Here is a 15,644-nt window from a genome sequence, read left to right as displayed (position 1 = left end):
AATCTCATGGTTCCCTGCGTGGCCTTCGAATACACATACGGAGTGACTGGTCTCAAACCTACGTAAGTAGTAGCCTAGCCCGCGTGGTCAAAGCACCGAAAACATCTGTTCGTGTCAACCACGTAGTGGGCCCATAGCCGGCGTTATCCTCTGGGTCCTCAGGCTGTAAACAGGCAAAGTAGGCTTCCTCGCATCAGGACTCAGGAGACGCCCAGAACTTGCTACTATGCACCGTCAACTATCGCACACACTACCGCGAAGCATCTCTCATAGGAGTGGAAGGAAGTGCGCGGTCTTCTCCTTCTCCTTTCACGGCTAGTAGTGCTAGTCCCATTACGTGGAGATTCAAAAAAGGAGTGGTACGGCTTCAAGTTTAAGGATTGGGCTTTGGATCTTCGTACTTGGAGCTATGGGCCTGTTCGGGAGAAGAAGATGATAAGGATGTTGAAGGCCTGCCGACGAGTCTTTTACCGTCCAGCCTCCTATGGCTGCAGAGTAAGAGTAAGATGGAAGGAGAATAATTTCGCTCTTCCCCCAAAATTAATACAGTGTCATCCCAGTATTCAATCTGTTCGTGGCAAACATCCATTTCTGCTTTACTCAGCAGGTACTGATCGATTCGTCGAAGGCATGCACGAGCAGGCCCATTCGACGTAAATACCGCTACTTGAATGGCCCCTTGTATCTTTAAATATGGTGGATATGAGCCGTAGCAGGTATGCAGATTGTGAGAAGTGACGTATAAGCTTGGTCTCATGAAACGGAAAGATACAGTCCCAATTAATCTATAGTGAAAATACTCGTGAGAGCTCAATTCTTGCAGGCGATAAGACAGGAGACCCGAATTATGCGGAATTGAAGGGAGCTGGGCCATAAGATATTGGACCGTTGAAAAGGCTGAGGCCGCTTAAATCCATGACGATGATGGCTCCTTGCCTTTCGAGATGCCAAAAAATTTGAATACTTTAGAGAGCTAGCCCCTGCAAGAGCGGTTCAAAGCGAGTCATGCTATGCTAAATCACAGCAACCTAAAATGCAATTGATATCTCCTGCGGCCCCTACCCTCATGGTATGCAAATCTAAAGCATCAAGCATCACTCTCCATCGCGCTTCCTGTCGAGTCCCTACTCGATCCCTCGTCTAGCCCCGTTTCCTCTTCAGATCGCTCAGCCATTGCCTGCTTCAAAGCGATATCCTGCCAACCCTCCCCCCCAGACTGCAACACCAAGTCAAAATTGGTGTTCTTTGGGAACCATCTCTCCCTTCTCGTATGAGCTTTACTACCACCCTCGAGCGCTGCACGGCTAGCTCGCGTAGTCCGCTGCCTTTTGCCATTTTTGCCTGGTTGCGAGAGCAAAGAGCTCAGTAGTCGCCGTTGCTCTTCCAGCCTGAGATCGTAGTGGACAATGGAACGTACGTAGGGCGCGAGATCTTCGGTGATGGTGGATAATGATCCGTCAAACGTCGAGATCTGAGGGCCTTTTGGGATACCAAAAACTGTTTTGTTAGACCTCGCGATAGGCTCAAAGACTGCCGCATAGTCGAATCTCACGTTTAGTCTTTCAGAACGACGGGCTTGCATGCCTTCAGTGATCATGTAGATTACCTTGTCATTGCTGATTGAGGTTTCAACAGGTTCTTCGTCACAGGGGTGCATTAATCGCCTTGCACAGGCCTTGATTGTGAAGGCTATTGCTTGGGCCACACCGGTCTGGTCAATAACAGGATCCGCTTGAAGAAGACTCAAGCCTTCAACAAAATTGCTGCACACTTTCTCCGTGAGCTCGGGTTGAGCAGTATCAAGCGGGGCCTGAAGTGGATGGTCAGTATTGGCAATATATGATGCACTGTTGACTTACCATATCAGCGATCAAGGGGATGCGGCCTGGGAAGGTGTCTGCCGCACTGAAGCTTTCGGCTACCTGGTCAAGTACTGATAATTGCTGGAAAGCTGGCGTTCGCAACGGTTCCTCTTGAGTGGCCAACGGCAAAACGTATGAATCACAAGCCCCAACGTCAATATACCATCCATACCAAGTTTGCGAAAGCATCTCTGCTTCCTGATCCATGGACTGTTCTGCTAGAGATTTCTGATGTTCGCCACTCAGCCAGCCCATACCGGTCTGATACGTTCCTTCGCTGACGACGCGCAACGGTTCTTGGCTCCGGTCATTGGAGTTCGTCGAGGGCGATTTATCCAGCATCCACTCTAACCCTCCTTTAGTATCACCAATTGCCATTTGGCAGAAGAAGTTGAGCTCAGTCATCGATGCCCGCAGATCAGAACCTTTGGATTTGTATAGTTTAAGAACAGCGTCCCGTGGGAGTATATGACCCTCGTTGCAAGCCACGAGCAATAAGTAGTCTGTGGCTAGCTGCTCAGGAGCAGGCGTGAGACGCAGAATAGCATATAGGACCATATCTTCTAACGGGAGCAGGCTTTCGTCTGTACAAGTCATTATAACAGGTCGCTTGGACTGTACGAGCAGTTCGAGGGTAGTGGCCCAAAAAGTCTTGTCTTCGTCGAAGAGTACGTCGACCTCCTCTAAGAGGATGAGGGACTGCTTTTGACTTTGGTCCCTTTGTGGAGGGTCCTTTTTGGGGCTCAGTTCCTGTACTTTCGGTTTGCTTTTCGAAGAGCTTTTCTTTGGCGCTCTTTTCGACTTGAAGAACGAATTCACGGTTCCCTGTCGTCCAGAGTCTAGGTCTTGCTTCAGCTTCTCACTCGACAGGTTCATGGTCTCCGCTTCCTCTTTGGCATCTGCGCCTTTATCTGAATGGGCATGGTTTACAAGATGATTTCGAGTCATGTCGCCCACCTTGTCCCAAATATCTCTACCGCTTCTCCGGCTACCAGCGTTGATTTCGAAAACTTCAAAGCCAAGTTCTCGAGCGACTGCATGTACAGCAGCAGTCTTGCCACACCCATGCGGACCACTGATGACCACAGCATTGGTAACCCGCTCGCCTTTGCCAGAGTTCCCAGCATCTCTGGATCGGATTATCGACCTTCTCAGCATCGAGCCTGGAGTCTGCCCATCTTCAGAGTCTGTAACCTCGCACATTTCGTTTGCTTCCTCATCGCTTGATAACACAAAGCCATCCAGTTCTCCTGCTCTCCTTCTCTTTCTTTTCGTGGTAGCCCTTCGAGAGGATACGGAGGAATCTCTGGGTTTTGAAGAATCACCGGCCCGAAAAGCAACGGAGTTGATTGTCAAGGTCTTCAGCCAGTCTCGAAGAATGAGTACTTCACGGCCTGCTTGCAGCACTTGCTCGGCACAGTCTGGTGCGTATTTGTGAACCCAATCTTGAGTTTCACATTCGAACATATCAAATGCAGTCAGAGAGGTCGCAATGTTCTTATACATACGATGCACAGCAGGATGGAGTGGGCTTTGAGGCATCTGTAGGTTACCGAGTTCATTTTCGTTTTGTCTATCAGTCGCGTCTTGGTATGACATTGGGAGCTTGCTTGCAACTTCCCGGCGTACAGCTTGCTGCAGCTCACGACCGGTTACAATGCGGCGAAGAGGACGCCGAAAATCGCGCCACTCCCGAGAATGGACTCTTCTGAACACCTCATCATTGCTTCGATAGGCCTGAACGACATCGATGTACGGCGTTAGGATCCGCTCCTCTTTTGGTATGCGAACTTCCGCTTCCTTCATCTTCCGGCGAGCTTTTGATGCATGAGAGAAATGAGGTGTTGGGCGAGACATTTCAGCAGAATCGTAGTCTTGTCTAACATGGACCATACCTTCAGGAGGCCACAAAGGCTCCATTGCACCAGGAAATCGAGATATTCGTGCTTGATCAGAGCGGAATGCATTGCCTCCAAGGTTCAAGACTGCAGCCGAGCTTTCAGAAATACCAGGAGGTTTGCTTGTGACTCTCGCCTTGGTAGGGCTGACAACTCTTCGTATCGGTGTTACAGGGCGACCTCCAACTCTAGTCTCCTTAGCATCATTGCTTTGTGCTAACTCCTGCTGGCAGCGATCGCGCTTGGGCCCTCCAAGAAAGAATGGATGCGTTGGTTTTGGAGGTTCGGGCGGTCTGTTGGGCTTTGACTTTGCGGGACTGGGGTTGATGGCCGTGCTTGAGAAGATATTTGCAATTTTGCGCCCCGTGGAAGAGCGAGACTGAGCATCGGTACCGTACCTGACACTGGCCACCAGCATCTTGGGAAGTGTCTCAGCCTTTGCGGATTTCCTGCCACGCTTGGGCTTTGCGTCTTGTGCAGGGGCTTTTGCTTTGGGAGAACCCAGTTTGCCATCAGGGCGAACTCTCAACATCTTCTTTGGCGGAGTTTTCGCGGTGTCCTCGTTCGAATCTGCGCCTGAAGGTTGGGAGATCTCCTCGGCCAAAGGCATGTCTGCGTTGATAGGGCAGGAAGAGTCGGTAGAGCAACCGTTCTGACTTTTGCCCCTTACTGACAGGTTTGATCCATTACTGCCTGTTCTGTTCCAGGCAGTCCTACCAACGCTGCTTTCGCCCTGATCGCCTGTAGATCTGTATATGGCATTGGACCCTAGCAATGCCCCAGAAGCGGCAGCATTCAGCTGGTCCACCCATTCATGTGTCTCCAGTGGGTCTAGTACAGCGGGATCCTGATCAGGTGACCTGGTCCTCTGCCTCTTGCGACGCTTGTCGTTCACATCAAAGCCTGTTTCCGCAGAGTGTCCGGCATCTGCCCAGATTCAGCCTCAGACATTGATTCTGGAGTGAGGTGGAATTGACGTGAAGGAAACTCACTGGCCTTAGGCATAAAGAAAGCATGCATGTCTCGCCTATTGTCATTAGCCATACCCACAACCACTGCCATTTAGTCCTGTTTGTCACTGCCAGCAAGCATGCTTGTCCCAGACTCGACGGAATCGATCAGAAAGTCTGTCTTAGTAGGCAGTAATGGGATTTACATGAATCGAATAGAGAAGGTCGGCATCAGGTTCTGGAATGAAGCCTTCTCCACCTACTTCACTGCATTGTGAAGTACAGTGCACTTTCTTTCCGTCATTCGACGCGCTTCGCGTTAATTGCTGTTAGCGCGCTAGGATAAACTTCGGAAGCAATCAGTCAAATCACGAACTTTTTCTTTCCGTCTTTTGATTTGATCGCTGTTGTGCAATAGCGCAAGTTGTCAAGCCTGCTCTTGATCAAGGCTATTATGGCTTTTGGAGAAGATTCAGCATCACCAGAAAGATGATCCAGAAACCCTATCTTCTGGCAGACATACAGCAAGATCTTAATGGCTTACCTAATATACTTGCTACCGATGTGCTTGCTGTTGCAGGATCAAAGAAGCGAAAGAGATCAGAGCTTGCCTTAGCGATTGACCGCCAGGGTATCAACATCTATGATGTGAGCCTACGTTCCGTATCTCAAGGCTACTCCGAGCAAGCTAACAATCATTAAAGATTCATTCGTCAAAGCTGATTACATCCTATGCGATATCTCCCCAGGCTGTCTTTACCTGCCCACCATGCTCTATTAGATCCCGCCGACTAAGAGATGAGCCTGCTCGAAGATGTACATACTGCTCAGTGACGTCCCCCAAGCCCCGACTCATCTGCTTTTCCGAGTTTTCCAATGCAGAGATCACAACTACGTCAATCAATCTGAGCAAGGAAGCTGCGCCGGTATCACATTTGGATACCTTTCAGGCTGGTTCTGGAAACAAGCTACTTGCCTTACACGATGACGGAACGGTTACGGGCTACTCAAACGGCCTGGAGACCGAGGAATGGCGTTCAAATATCAATGCTGGCGCCTCAAATCTGGTTTCAGTACCGGCCATACAGGCAGCAGCAATCTTGAGCGTTCAGCAAGCCCGTAAAACGATCTTGAGGAGTAGAGAGGATATCCTAGCAACATTGGGGCCAGACGAAGATCCGGTCGATCGTAGCCTTTTGCTCGTCATGACTCGTTCTCCGACAAAGGATGCCAGCAGCAGTGCTGAGACGCTGGAATTACGAATGTTCCATATCAGAATGGCCGATTCGGACACAAGTGGTGTTGCTTTAGGCCCAGGACAAGAACTGCAACCGTTAGCGACGCTAGCCATGCCCGAGCCAAGTCTTTTCACCTCGAAGAAGTCTCGAATCACCATCCATACTGCGAGTGGGACTATCTATCAAGACGCAGAGGGCGCATTGGCTGTATACGACCTGACTGGATCTGTTCCCTGTCTTCTTCACACTGTGGTCCGGAACGACACCTTCTCGTACTTGCGACTATCGCCCGAATTGGTAGCCTCCAGCAGAGGCGCTTCCCTCTCTGTCATGGACCTTCCATACAAATCTCTCCAGGCCGAGGGTACTTTGACATTGAATCACGAAGCCAAGGTTAAAGAGAAGTCAAAAAACCCCAACGGTAAACCAACGATAACCGAAAATGTGCGGCTTCTCTCGTACTTTGCCCCCTTGGATGTCATAGTTGCGCTTGCTGGACGGAAATTATTAGCAGTCCAATTACCCACAACTCAGAAAGTACGTGCATCTCGAAAGCGCAAAAGAGAGGGTCTGCTTGTGAATTCCATTGGCCGTGGCTTTTCATCAATGACTGGAGCCACTAAGACTTCTGGGGAATCAGCCCGCAAAATCAAAAATCTAGGCAGCTATCTACCATCTGTTGATAGTGATGATTGGAGAAGTAAGAGAGCTGACCTGGACCGGTGCCTCGCCCACAATGACGAGAAGGAATTCGAGAGGCTCATGGCCACTGCTCTGGGTATGAAGGCCATCGAGGAAGACAAACAAGCTTCAAATTCTGGGGGTCGAAATCACGTTGACCAGCATGCAGTCAGCTATGTCCTGAAAACTATGTTTTTGGTAGACCAGGCTTCCCTTGATGTCGATCCGGCTGGTGAGAAACCAAGAAGTTTAGACATCCGCTTCTTCCCACACAAAATTGGCAATTGGCTGATTGACAAGGGTCTCCTCACCTTGAGTCAAATCGAAAAGTCACTAAAACAGTATGGTGCCCTTCCCGTCATTTCAAAGCTGGCGGCTGGGTCGTTGATCCGAGCCATTGCTAAGTTGGATTCATCGGTGGAAATTCTTCTTTCTATCTTAGCCAGTCCTGTTCCTTTGAGCTCAGAAGAGCTTGTCCACATTCTTGTCATTGTCACTCAAAGTCCGAACCCCGAGGCCACGGAGACTCAACACTTCTGGACTAATGGTGACGGGGAAGACGACAGCGGTAAAAATGGAACCTCGCAGCTTGTCAATGGGCAAACCACCGATTACCCGCCGTCGTCCTCTCCAATCCTCCCTGATAACAACTTAAGTCGCCGTTCACTGTATTTCGCCATGAAGAGACTATACGCTTGTCCCTCTTCTTCTGTAGCGCAGGCCCTCAAGAGAGAGCTGTCAACTCCGCAGCTACGCATCCTCGTGGATACCTTGCGAATGGAGATTGCTCGAAGCGGATGGCTTTCCCCGTATGAAGACAGCCTGGAGGCTGCGGATCTCAACCTTCAAGACGACAGACAAATGTGTTTCTTAGCACACCTCCTCAATAGTGTCATAGACGGTCTTGGGACCGGTGGCTGGATACTAGGCAGTCCAATGACCGACGATTTGACAGAGACTGCCGATACTATAGCATATATGAAAGCGGAAATTTCAGCAGCACTGGAAGGCATCGAAGAAGCCACCTATCTTAAAGGCATGTTGGGGGAGATCTTACTCTGCGGTAAGGACTCTCTCAATTCTTCTGTGACACAGCCGAGGTCGAACGAAGCTCAGCCTACAGCTCTTCCAACAAAGCCCGTGACCATAGCTCTCGATGAAGAAGACTCTCAACTTCTACCATTAGGTCTGAAGCCAGCACCGGTGGTCTCGACGACTAAAGTTGGCGCTGGTGGTGAGCTCATAAAGCGAAGCAGGAGAGACATTGGGAGGCTAAAGAGTAAGATGGTGGGGAAATATAGCTTTGATCGTGTCATGATATGAATAACGATATCAACATACAATTCAAACTGGCCCTCCGCTATGCTATAAACAGCGATTTGGATAAAAATCACCCTTTCTATGCCTACACCCAAGTGCTTAAGCCGTAGCCGTCGCCTGCTTCTGTGCACCCTCCCTTAACGCAGTGACCGAATGCGACCCTCTACCCTCTCCTCCCTGCGCCAACCCACCATCACCCCCATTAACCACGAAGTCATCTCCCACCCCTTCTTCATTCTCCACGATCTCCACTGCTGGGAACGCAGCTGTATACCTACTCCTTTCCAACCAATCATGAAACACCTCCTCGGGCCATGTCTCTGCAAACTCCGCGTCCAATATATTGGCCCATCTGACTTTCACACCATCGACGCCTCCCATCTCGCTAGCGACGTCTATTGGTGCCTTTTTCACCTTGTCTTCGCCCTTCTGCTTTTTCAAAGTTTCCACCCTCCGCCGTCTCCTCTCTGCATTCACTATCCTTTCCTCCGATGGCCCTATCTTTTGCAGCTGCAGCACGGCTGCCAGGTCTGCTATGCTGTTGGCTTTTTGGTCCATAAGAACTTTTCCGCGCCTTTTCTTTGGTAGTAGTGAGCCCTTCCACTTCCCTTCCGTCTCCCTAATAATATCCAGCGGATAACTCTTCTCATGCAATGCCCTAAACTCTCTCAATCTCCTAAACGCCGCCAATCCCGCATGCGGACTTGGAAAATACACCATGCAGAACGGATTCCATAGATCTTTCCGTAATCTCGAGGGTACGGTTTTCTTGCCGAGGAAGGGGAGTTGGGAGAGCGCGGCGGCGTTGTTGAGATGGCGGGTCAAGGAATAGACGACTTGGTTTGTGCGGATATTGTTGTAGAAGTAGATATGCTGGCCATAATGGACGGTCTGGGTGGCATTTTCGGAGGTGGGCAATGGGACGCCTTTCTGTATAGGCTTGCGGATGAGAAGGGTGTTTTGGGGAAGAGGTGCCTTTGGCAGTCTCGTGACCGGGCGACTCAAGACCTTGACAGCGGAGGGACTGGCCATCTGTTGGTCATGTGGAGAAGAATCGGTTGCCGTGATTCGACAGTGCACTACTCGCCGGCCAAAAAAGACCACAAAAAGAGAAAGAGAAAAAGAAAGAGCATCTCAATCTGAAGCTCTTTGGCTAGCGCGGAAGCTGGCCGCAGTGAACACCGTAGCGGTGATTTATTTGCTAGCTCAGAACGAGCGACTACGGTACTTGCAATTAATGTTTATCTTTTGCACGAGTCTCATTTTCCTTTGGTCTTATGCGGTATAGAGTCTGAGTATCTGCCTGCTCTTAGGAGTCACGAATGATGCCTCGCACTCCTTTGATTTCACCGCGAATCCAGTGCACCGCACCTCTCCATTATGTCTAGCCAGCATGAAACAAAAGCCAAACAAATTGGTTCAAACAATTTTCATGATGTCAAGGGTCTCTCCAGAGAGAGGCCTTGGCTACTGCCTTCCGTCAGTGTTTCAACAATCAGAGTGAAGCCCAACTCTGCGCGCTCTAGCTGACGGCTTTGGCAATCCTCAGAATCGCAAACTTCGACATCTCCTAGGCATCTCTTTACGAAATTTAACCCTGTCCTCACTGCGTTCCAGGACCCGTAGGAAGACGCTAGATGACGAGTTTCTACCTCACGCACTCAAGACACCCGCGAAACTCCTCTCCCAACGCGAGAACAAGCTTGAGTATTCAAGGTCGTCTAGTGATCTTAGGTCACCACCCAAAGCGAATGTGTTAGCCGAGGCGGAGGATTCCAAAAATGATGCACCAGCAAGGCCGAAGCCTCCAATCAAGCCCAGAAGAAGAAGCACACTCAATTGGACAAATGCGCCCCCCAGCGTTAGACAGACGAAGTTGGAGGATGTGGCTAGGGAGAGGATGGCCGATACATGGTTTTCACTCCACTATTCCGGTATAGACGAGCCCATCTACGTGAGCGAGGTCATCGAGAAAGCTATGAACCCAAGCTTTCGATTCTTTGATCTTAATGTATACGGCCCTGCGGTGACTCGACTTGATGAGCTGACTGTCAAATACTGGGCGAAGACGGAGAACATGGACCAGTATGTCTTATTGGTTGAATTGCAGTTGTGTTTCCGCTCTCTGCAGTTCATTGGCAAATCAGTGCGTCTTAGTCACTCCGTTATCTCCAGCCAATTCTGACCGTCATGAGTATTTAGCTCGAGAGCTTCCACCATCCTCTTCCTCAGAATTGCATACTGTTTCACCTTTCAGATGGCATCTACACAAGCTTTACCGACCTTCCACTGGATGAGCCTGTCCTGGCTGTTTCAAATACACCAAAGCAACCACATGGACTGCAGCCTACATCTTCATTTGATGCCTTGATGCGTTTGTCAAATCTTGATGATTGCATCCAAGACGCTCTTTCCACGCGTGAGAAGCTTGCTTCGCAGATCAGTCATTTGCTGGAAGACCAAAAGCAATTCTCGGACACTATCGACTCCTCTTTGCAAGCTGAACAGAGACTGGCATCCACCAACCGCTCGCTCACAACATGTCGAAGACAACTCACCGCCGCCCAAACCCGGCGATCTGAGCTTCAAGCAAGCCTGAAAGCCCGTCGCAATGCTATTACTTCCGGAGACACGACACAACAGAGAGCGCAAACAAATCTCGCCTCAGCACAAACGAACCTCAGCTCTCGAAAATCACTTCTGCAGACGACAAAGTCATCGGTTTCGGGTCAAATCCGCCGCATTTGTGAAGACCTCTTGCGTATCTACCCGATCGAGCCTATCGACCACAAGCCTCTGTCCTTCACCATCCGAAATTTGCACCTACCGAATGCTGCATCTCCATCCACCTCTCCAAACACTGACCCCGCTGTGACTGCCGCTGCTCTTGGCATTGTGGCCCACGTGACTTATCTGCTCTCGTTCTATATTTCGGCTCCACTTCCCTATCCACCTACACCTCATGGTTCAACATCCACCATCTTTGATCCAATCTCCACAAACATGCAATCACATGCAGCCCGCACCTTCCCACTCTATGAGAAGGGGGCAGTCACTTATCGATTTGAATATGGAGTGTTTCTGCTCAACTCGGACATCGAGCTTCTGATGAGTAGGCAAGGATCGAGAATGGTGGATCAAAGACACACGCTGCCGAACCTCAAGTACTTGCTCACTGTGCTGACCGCAGGCAAAGGAGAGTTGCCTGTGAGGAAGAAAGGTGGAGCCAAGGTTTTGGAGAATGGCAGCGCTGGTGAGCAAGGGAAAGCTAGTGAACAGAGGCAAGAGGCCGAGAAGAGTCCACTCATGAACGGGAAGCAGCCCTATCGCGATAGCAAAGGAGTAGCAGATGAAACACAGAATATATAAAAAACTGATATCCAGAATCTTTCAATCACTTCTTTTCATGGCAGTCGTCCCTTTATTTGTCCCAAACCTTCAAATGCACGAGCTTCACTGATTCAAATACGCGAGCTCTTCACCCATCACTCGGGCACGGCATGCATTCTGCTTCTGATCTCCGCTGGTCCCGCCTGTCAATTCTCAGTCTATATGCTCTCCACATCGTTTGCGTAAGATCACATACTCTCTACTTCAACTCATGTACTGAGTGCTAGATCCTCGCCGGTCCACTGTTATCCCAACCCAGACCACCTATCCCCATCATCTACCCAAACCCAACCCAGTCTCTCCCAACTTTGATCTGATTCCTCTTCTTTCCACGGCTGATCGATAGATACGGACACTGACAGCAGAACTCGAGCGTGCCACAACCCGTCGGCGCTTCGGGATCGAACTGCGGTGCTGCCGAGACCGCGGCCGATGAGGAGACGCGGAGATCACCGGCAGTATAAAGAGCCCGTGAGCTCCACCATGATGGGCCCCATGCGTTCACGAGATACCCGCTCACCAGCAACTGCGTCTCGCGGCATTACTCCTCCCAAGCCTCACCGGACACATCATGCCGCAGGAGGAGGCTGAGAAAGAAAAGGCGCTCCGGGATCAGCGCGCAGCCCGAAATGAAGAAATTTGACCTTTATTCACTATTACACTTCACAGCGCACATCACTCTGGAGCATCGGTGGCTCATGCGAAGTGCCAAGCGAGGATCGGTGCCAAAGATGTTGATTTCGTCCTGGGAAAGGGTTCCTGCAGATGTTGGCATCTATAGGGTTTTTGCTACATCTTGAGCATCTCGCTACACTGACACTGGGAGCGAGAACAACTGCGTCGCAAGGGCACTTTCAGGTACGAGTGGGGCCTCTGGCATAGACTTCCCGGGACGATGCGCGCTTCCAACAGCGGCAGCCTCGACATGGCGGTAGTGGACACTCCTTGAATGAGAGTTTCAAGGAGTGCAAGTGCGACAGTTCTCGAATGCATCTCTACCAACGCCTCAATGGCTATTCTAAGGTCTCCAAAGCGAGAAATGGAAGAGAAAGGCAGGATGTGGCGAGAGACGAGTGGCCTTTTTCTTTCGGCCGATATCGGGACCCAAGCTATGTACGCAGCAGTATCAAGGCAAAAACGGAAAGCGCGGCTAGGAAGCAGATTGGTTGTTGTTGATCTGAGGCGCGTGAGTGATAGCGTCATCCACTTTTGGCTTTGCACCCATTCTCTGATGTCGGTCTCGGAATCTTGTATTTACATTGTAAAAGATTGTGTTGCTTTCTGTCAGGTCCCTTCCATTCATGCGCTTATTTGCATCAAGACTTGATGGATGTTGTCGAGAAATAGAGAGCTACGGAACTTGAGCAGAAAGCTCGATTCTGGGGACTCAATGAATATGTACAGAAGACACCTTCTCAGCCCCAGCATGGATAGGTAAATGCAACAATATGCAATCATCAACATGTCTGACTTATACAGAAGTAGTGTTACTCACGATTCCCCCGGTACCGAGAGTCGTACATCGAATTTTGCGGGCTTACTTTCATGGCATTCATGCTCAACTGATGGAGAGATCAACCGTCGGAAGCTCAGCCATGTGATTCTTCAAACTCCCATACGGCCTCAGTATCACATCCGTCACATTGCCAGTACAACTTCGATGCCTCACACCCTCGGGTAGAGCAGGCAACGGCGCTGGCAGTCCATTATACAACGGCCAATCAACTTCACAGCCTTTGCCGGAGATGTATGTAGGTGGGGCTTGATAGTCAAAAATGGGATTCTTCAAGGCTGGTTCTGTTGCATTGTTGAACGTGGTGTGGAAAGTCAGGGATGAGATGTCGATAGCCATGTTCCAGGATTCGGTATTTGTAAATGCAAAGTCGTGAACCTCATTGGGAATCAATGGTGCGCTAGTGTCATAGGGGCTAGCATTAGAGTAGGAAGCGTTGTAGAGGGAGTTGGGCAGCGTAGTCACAATTTGTCCAACGTCGAGGGCATAAAGTATCGCGCCGTAGTAGACAGCAATGGTTGAGTTTGCTCGTTGTTCCACACGGACATTGGCGCCTATGGTGTAGGTCACTGCACTGGTTCCAAACCCTAAAAGGACTGGCATCATTCCCGTACGAGGATCAGGAGTGAGTGGAATTGCCTCGTTGTCGTTTACAGTGATTGAAGAATTGTCCAGTACAGACCATGATGGGACGCGGAGGTAGAAAGTGAACGGCGAAGTGGTGGTGACGTTGTAGTAGAGTACTGGACTGAACGGATAATTGGTTGTGCATGTGATCACGATATCAGTGACCACCTTCGTAGTAAAAGAGACTTGAGCTGGGCCCAGTAGAGCATGGCCTAAGTCGTTGTCGCCAATTTGGACAAAGGAAGCGGAGAGGAATTTGGGAAGTCCTTGTGGCATATTGACTGTGCAGCATGGATAATTGGGTTCTACATTCGGTCAGCACCGGGAAGACAGAAATTCCTATGCAGATTCTCACCCAGTCCATAGATGATTCCAAGGTCTCCAACATTCCAGAATGGGTTCTCGCCAGATAATGGCTTTGCGTATGGCTCACTAGCCACAGCAAGATATTGGCGAGCCCAATGGTCTGCTGTTATGCTGACCGGCAGCGCGTTGAAAGCCGCACGTTCGCATCGATCCGCGAAGTAGTTGTCGCCCAAAGTGTGATACAAGTAAGACATCGAATACATCGTCTCGACCGCGGTGCATAATTCAGAGCCTCTGTTCGAGCCCAAACCCGTTTCTCTTTCATCGCCGATAATACTGCCTGCTACATCCCCATGGTAGCTGAACGTCCAATTGACGCCATTGCGATTATTCTGTAAAATCGAGTCGTTTCCCGTATATCGGTAGATGGTTGCACCGGCTTTGAGACCCTGAGCAGCGTTGACTCCGTGAACGAAAGGGAATCGCGGTGAGCCTCCATCGATATCATCTTGGATAGTGTCCAGATCGACGAATATGAAATTGTCCTCAGTCCAGTAGCTAGACCAGTCGAAGCCACGGGACTCAAGCAAAGACATTGTGTCAAGCATCATTGTCTGGTTTCCAAGCGGATAATTCTCGTACAGCCATTGCAGGGAGATGAGCATGTCTGGGAATCTCACTCGACCCCAAATCTGCGTGAGCCCAGTGTTTTCGACCAGCATAGAGTGCATCAGATCAATGAAAGTATACATGGCAGGAACGACTCTGTTGGCTTGAGTAATATCAGCTTCGACAAGCTGAATGAGTCCAAGAAAAAGAGGATATCGTGCCCAGAGATCTCTGTCAGCGGGAGCTTCTGGACCAAGCCAGCCATCTTCCCATTGATGTGCGACTATGTACTCGGTGGCATCCTCTACTTGAGCAATCAGACGGGAGTCGTTCAGACCTATCGAAGATTTGAGATTAGCGTTTCCTTTGAAGACAATTTTTGAACCCTAAGATAGGTCTGAACAAGATGGCACTCCTAGATTCTGTCTCACAATTCCGACTTCCGCTCCATTTTGGAAAGCACGGAGCCCAGAGAAGGCTTACCATACGCAAGAGGGACCAGTCCATTGAACCAGTAAGGCAAGCCTTCGTTGAGGACAGAGTACTCCGAATTACCTCCAATCCAGGGGGACTGATGCACCAGATGGTAGAAGTCATACTGGTGCCCAGCTAGGCCATCTGCCATAAGTTTCAATTGGTCGTTTGTCCATCCCAATGGTTGGATGGAGCCAAGTGGAAGCGGTTGGAAGATGTACGGAGCCAGTGCTAGATAGTCAGCCATGCTTGGAAAGATAGAAGCTCTCAGTACGGACAGGTCACGTTAGGAGTTGAGCTCGAACTGTCGAAAGGCCAAAAGGCTAAGCGCCGAAGGATCTCTTCGAGGCATTGAAATAGGGGGACTCTGCCACCTAGCTGCATCCATAGGACGAATAAAGATATAGAGAGGAGGAGAGCCAAAGGTAACCACCTCGCCGCAGGCAGCCATGTGACCTTGTTTATCCGTGTTTCAACCTGGCGGCTGTAATCTTTCAACTCGTGTTCGGTACGCAGCGTTGCCACTTTTCTCTTCTCTCGAATTTGATGGTAAAGCATCTTCAACACCTTGCAAAAGATAGCTATCCTTTGACTTTGATCGCATGTCCAGATGCTGTCGTTCCAAGAGCGGAGTCTAAACAGGGCGGAGCGGCAGGGCGGGGCTTAGTGTAGGTAGTCTAGGGACGCGGCGAGGCGGGAATTGAGAAGGCGCAGCAGCTGTCATCTTTAAAGTATCCTCTCAGCCACCACCCTTTGGCCTGGGAGTCCACGTCGTA

The 15,644-nt window shown here is 50.1% G+C and overlaps 5 protein-coding genes across 5 annotated transcripts; 2 read left to right on the top strand and 3 right to left on the bottom strand.

The window, feature by feature from the left end:
- Positions 1-1,087: 1,087 nt before the first annotated feature.
- Positions 1,088-4,780, bottom strand: HO133_001430 (uncharacterized protein; the record flags this gene model as incomplete). The annotated part of the gene is made up of 3 exons (XM_037292360.1): positions 1,088-1,810; positions 1,860-4,687; positions 4,753-4,780. 3 exons carry the CDS (start codon positions 4,778-4,780, stop codon positions 1,088-1,090), a joined length of 3,579 nt encoding a protein of 1,192 aa, XP_037151779.1.
- Positions 4,781-5,199: 419 nt separating this feature from the next.
- HO133_001429 (uncharacterized protein) lies at positions 5,200-7,952 on the top strand (the record flags this gene model as incomplete). Its single annotated transcript, XM_037292359.1, has 2 exons — positions 5,200-5,358; positions 5,415-7,952. The coding sequence occupies 2 exons, from the start codon at positions 5,200-5,202 to the stop codon at positions 7,950-7,952; spliced, it is 2,697 nt and encodes an 898-aa protein (XP_037151778.1).
- A 96-nt stretch (positions 7,953-8,048) lies between these two features.
- On the bottom strand, positions 8,049-8,981 carry HO133_001428 (uncharacterized protein; the record flags this gene model as incomplete). The annotated part of the gene is made up of 1 exon (XM_037292358.1): positions 8,049-8,981. The coding sequence occupies one exon, from the start codon at positions 8,979-8,981 to the stop codon at positions 8,049-8,051; it is 933 nt and encodes a 310-aa protein (XP_037151777.1).
- A 348-nt stretch (positions 8,982-9,329) lies between these two features.
- On the top strand, positions 9,330-11,318 carry HO133_001427 (uncharacterized protein; the record flags this gene model as incomplete). The annotated part of the gene is made up of 3 exons (XM_037292357.1): positions 9,330-9,428; positions 9,499-10,095; positions 10,152-11,318. The coding sequence occupies 3 exons, from the start codon at positions 9,330-9,332 to the stop codon at positions 11,316-11,318; spliced, it is 1,863 nt and encodes a 620-aa protein (XP_037151776.1).
- Positions 11,319-12,897: 1,579 nt separating this feature from the next.
- On the bottom strand, positions 12,898-15,426 carry HO133_001426 (uncharacterized protein; the record flags this gene model as incomplete). The annotated part of the gene is made up of 4 exons (XM_037292356.1): positions 12,898-13,784; positions 13,835-14,731; positions 14,878-15,099; positions 15,147-15,426. 4 exons carry the CDS (start codon positions 15,424-15,426, stop codon positions 12,898-12,900), a joined length of 2,286 nt encoding a protein of 761 aa, XP_037151775.1.
- Positions 15,427-15,644: the final 218 nt, after the last annotated feature.

Source organism: Letharia lupina, assembly GCF_014066315.1.
Source record: "Letharia lupina isolate WasteWater1 chromosome Unknown contig_12, whole genome shotgun sequence".
Taxonomy (NCBI): Eukaryota; Fungi; Ascomycota; class Lecanoromycetes; order Lecanorales; family Parmeliaceae; genus Letharia; species Letharia lupina.
Note: the sequence above shows the minus strand (reverse complement) of the source record. Positions and strands in the feature narration are given on the sequence as shown.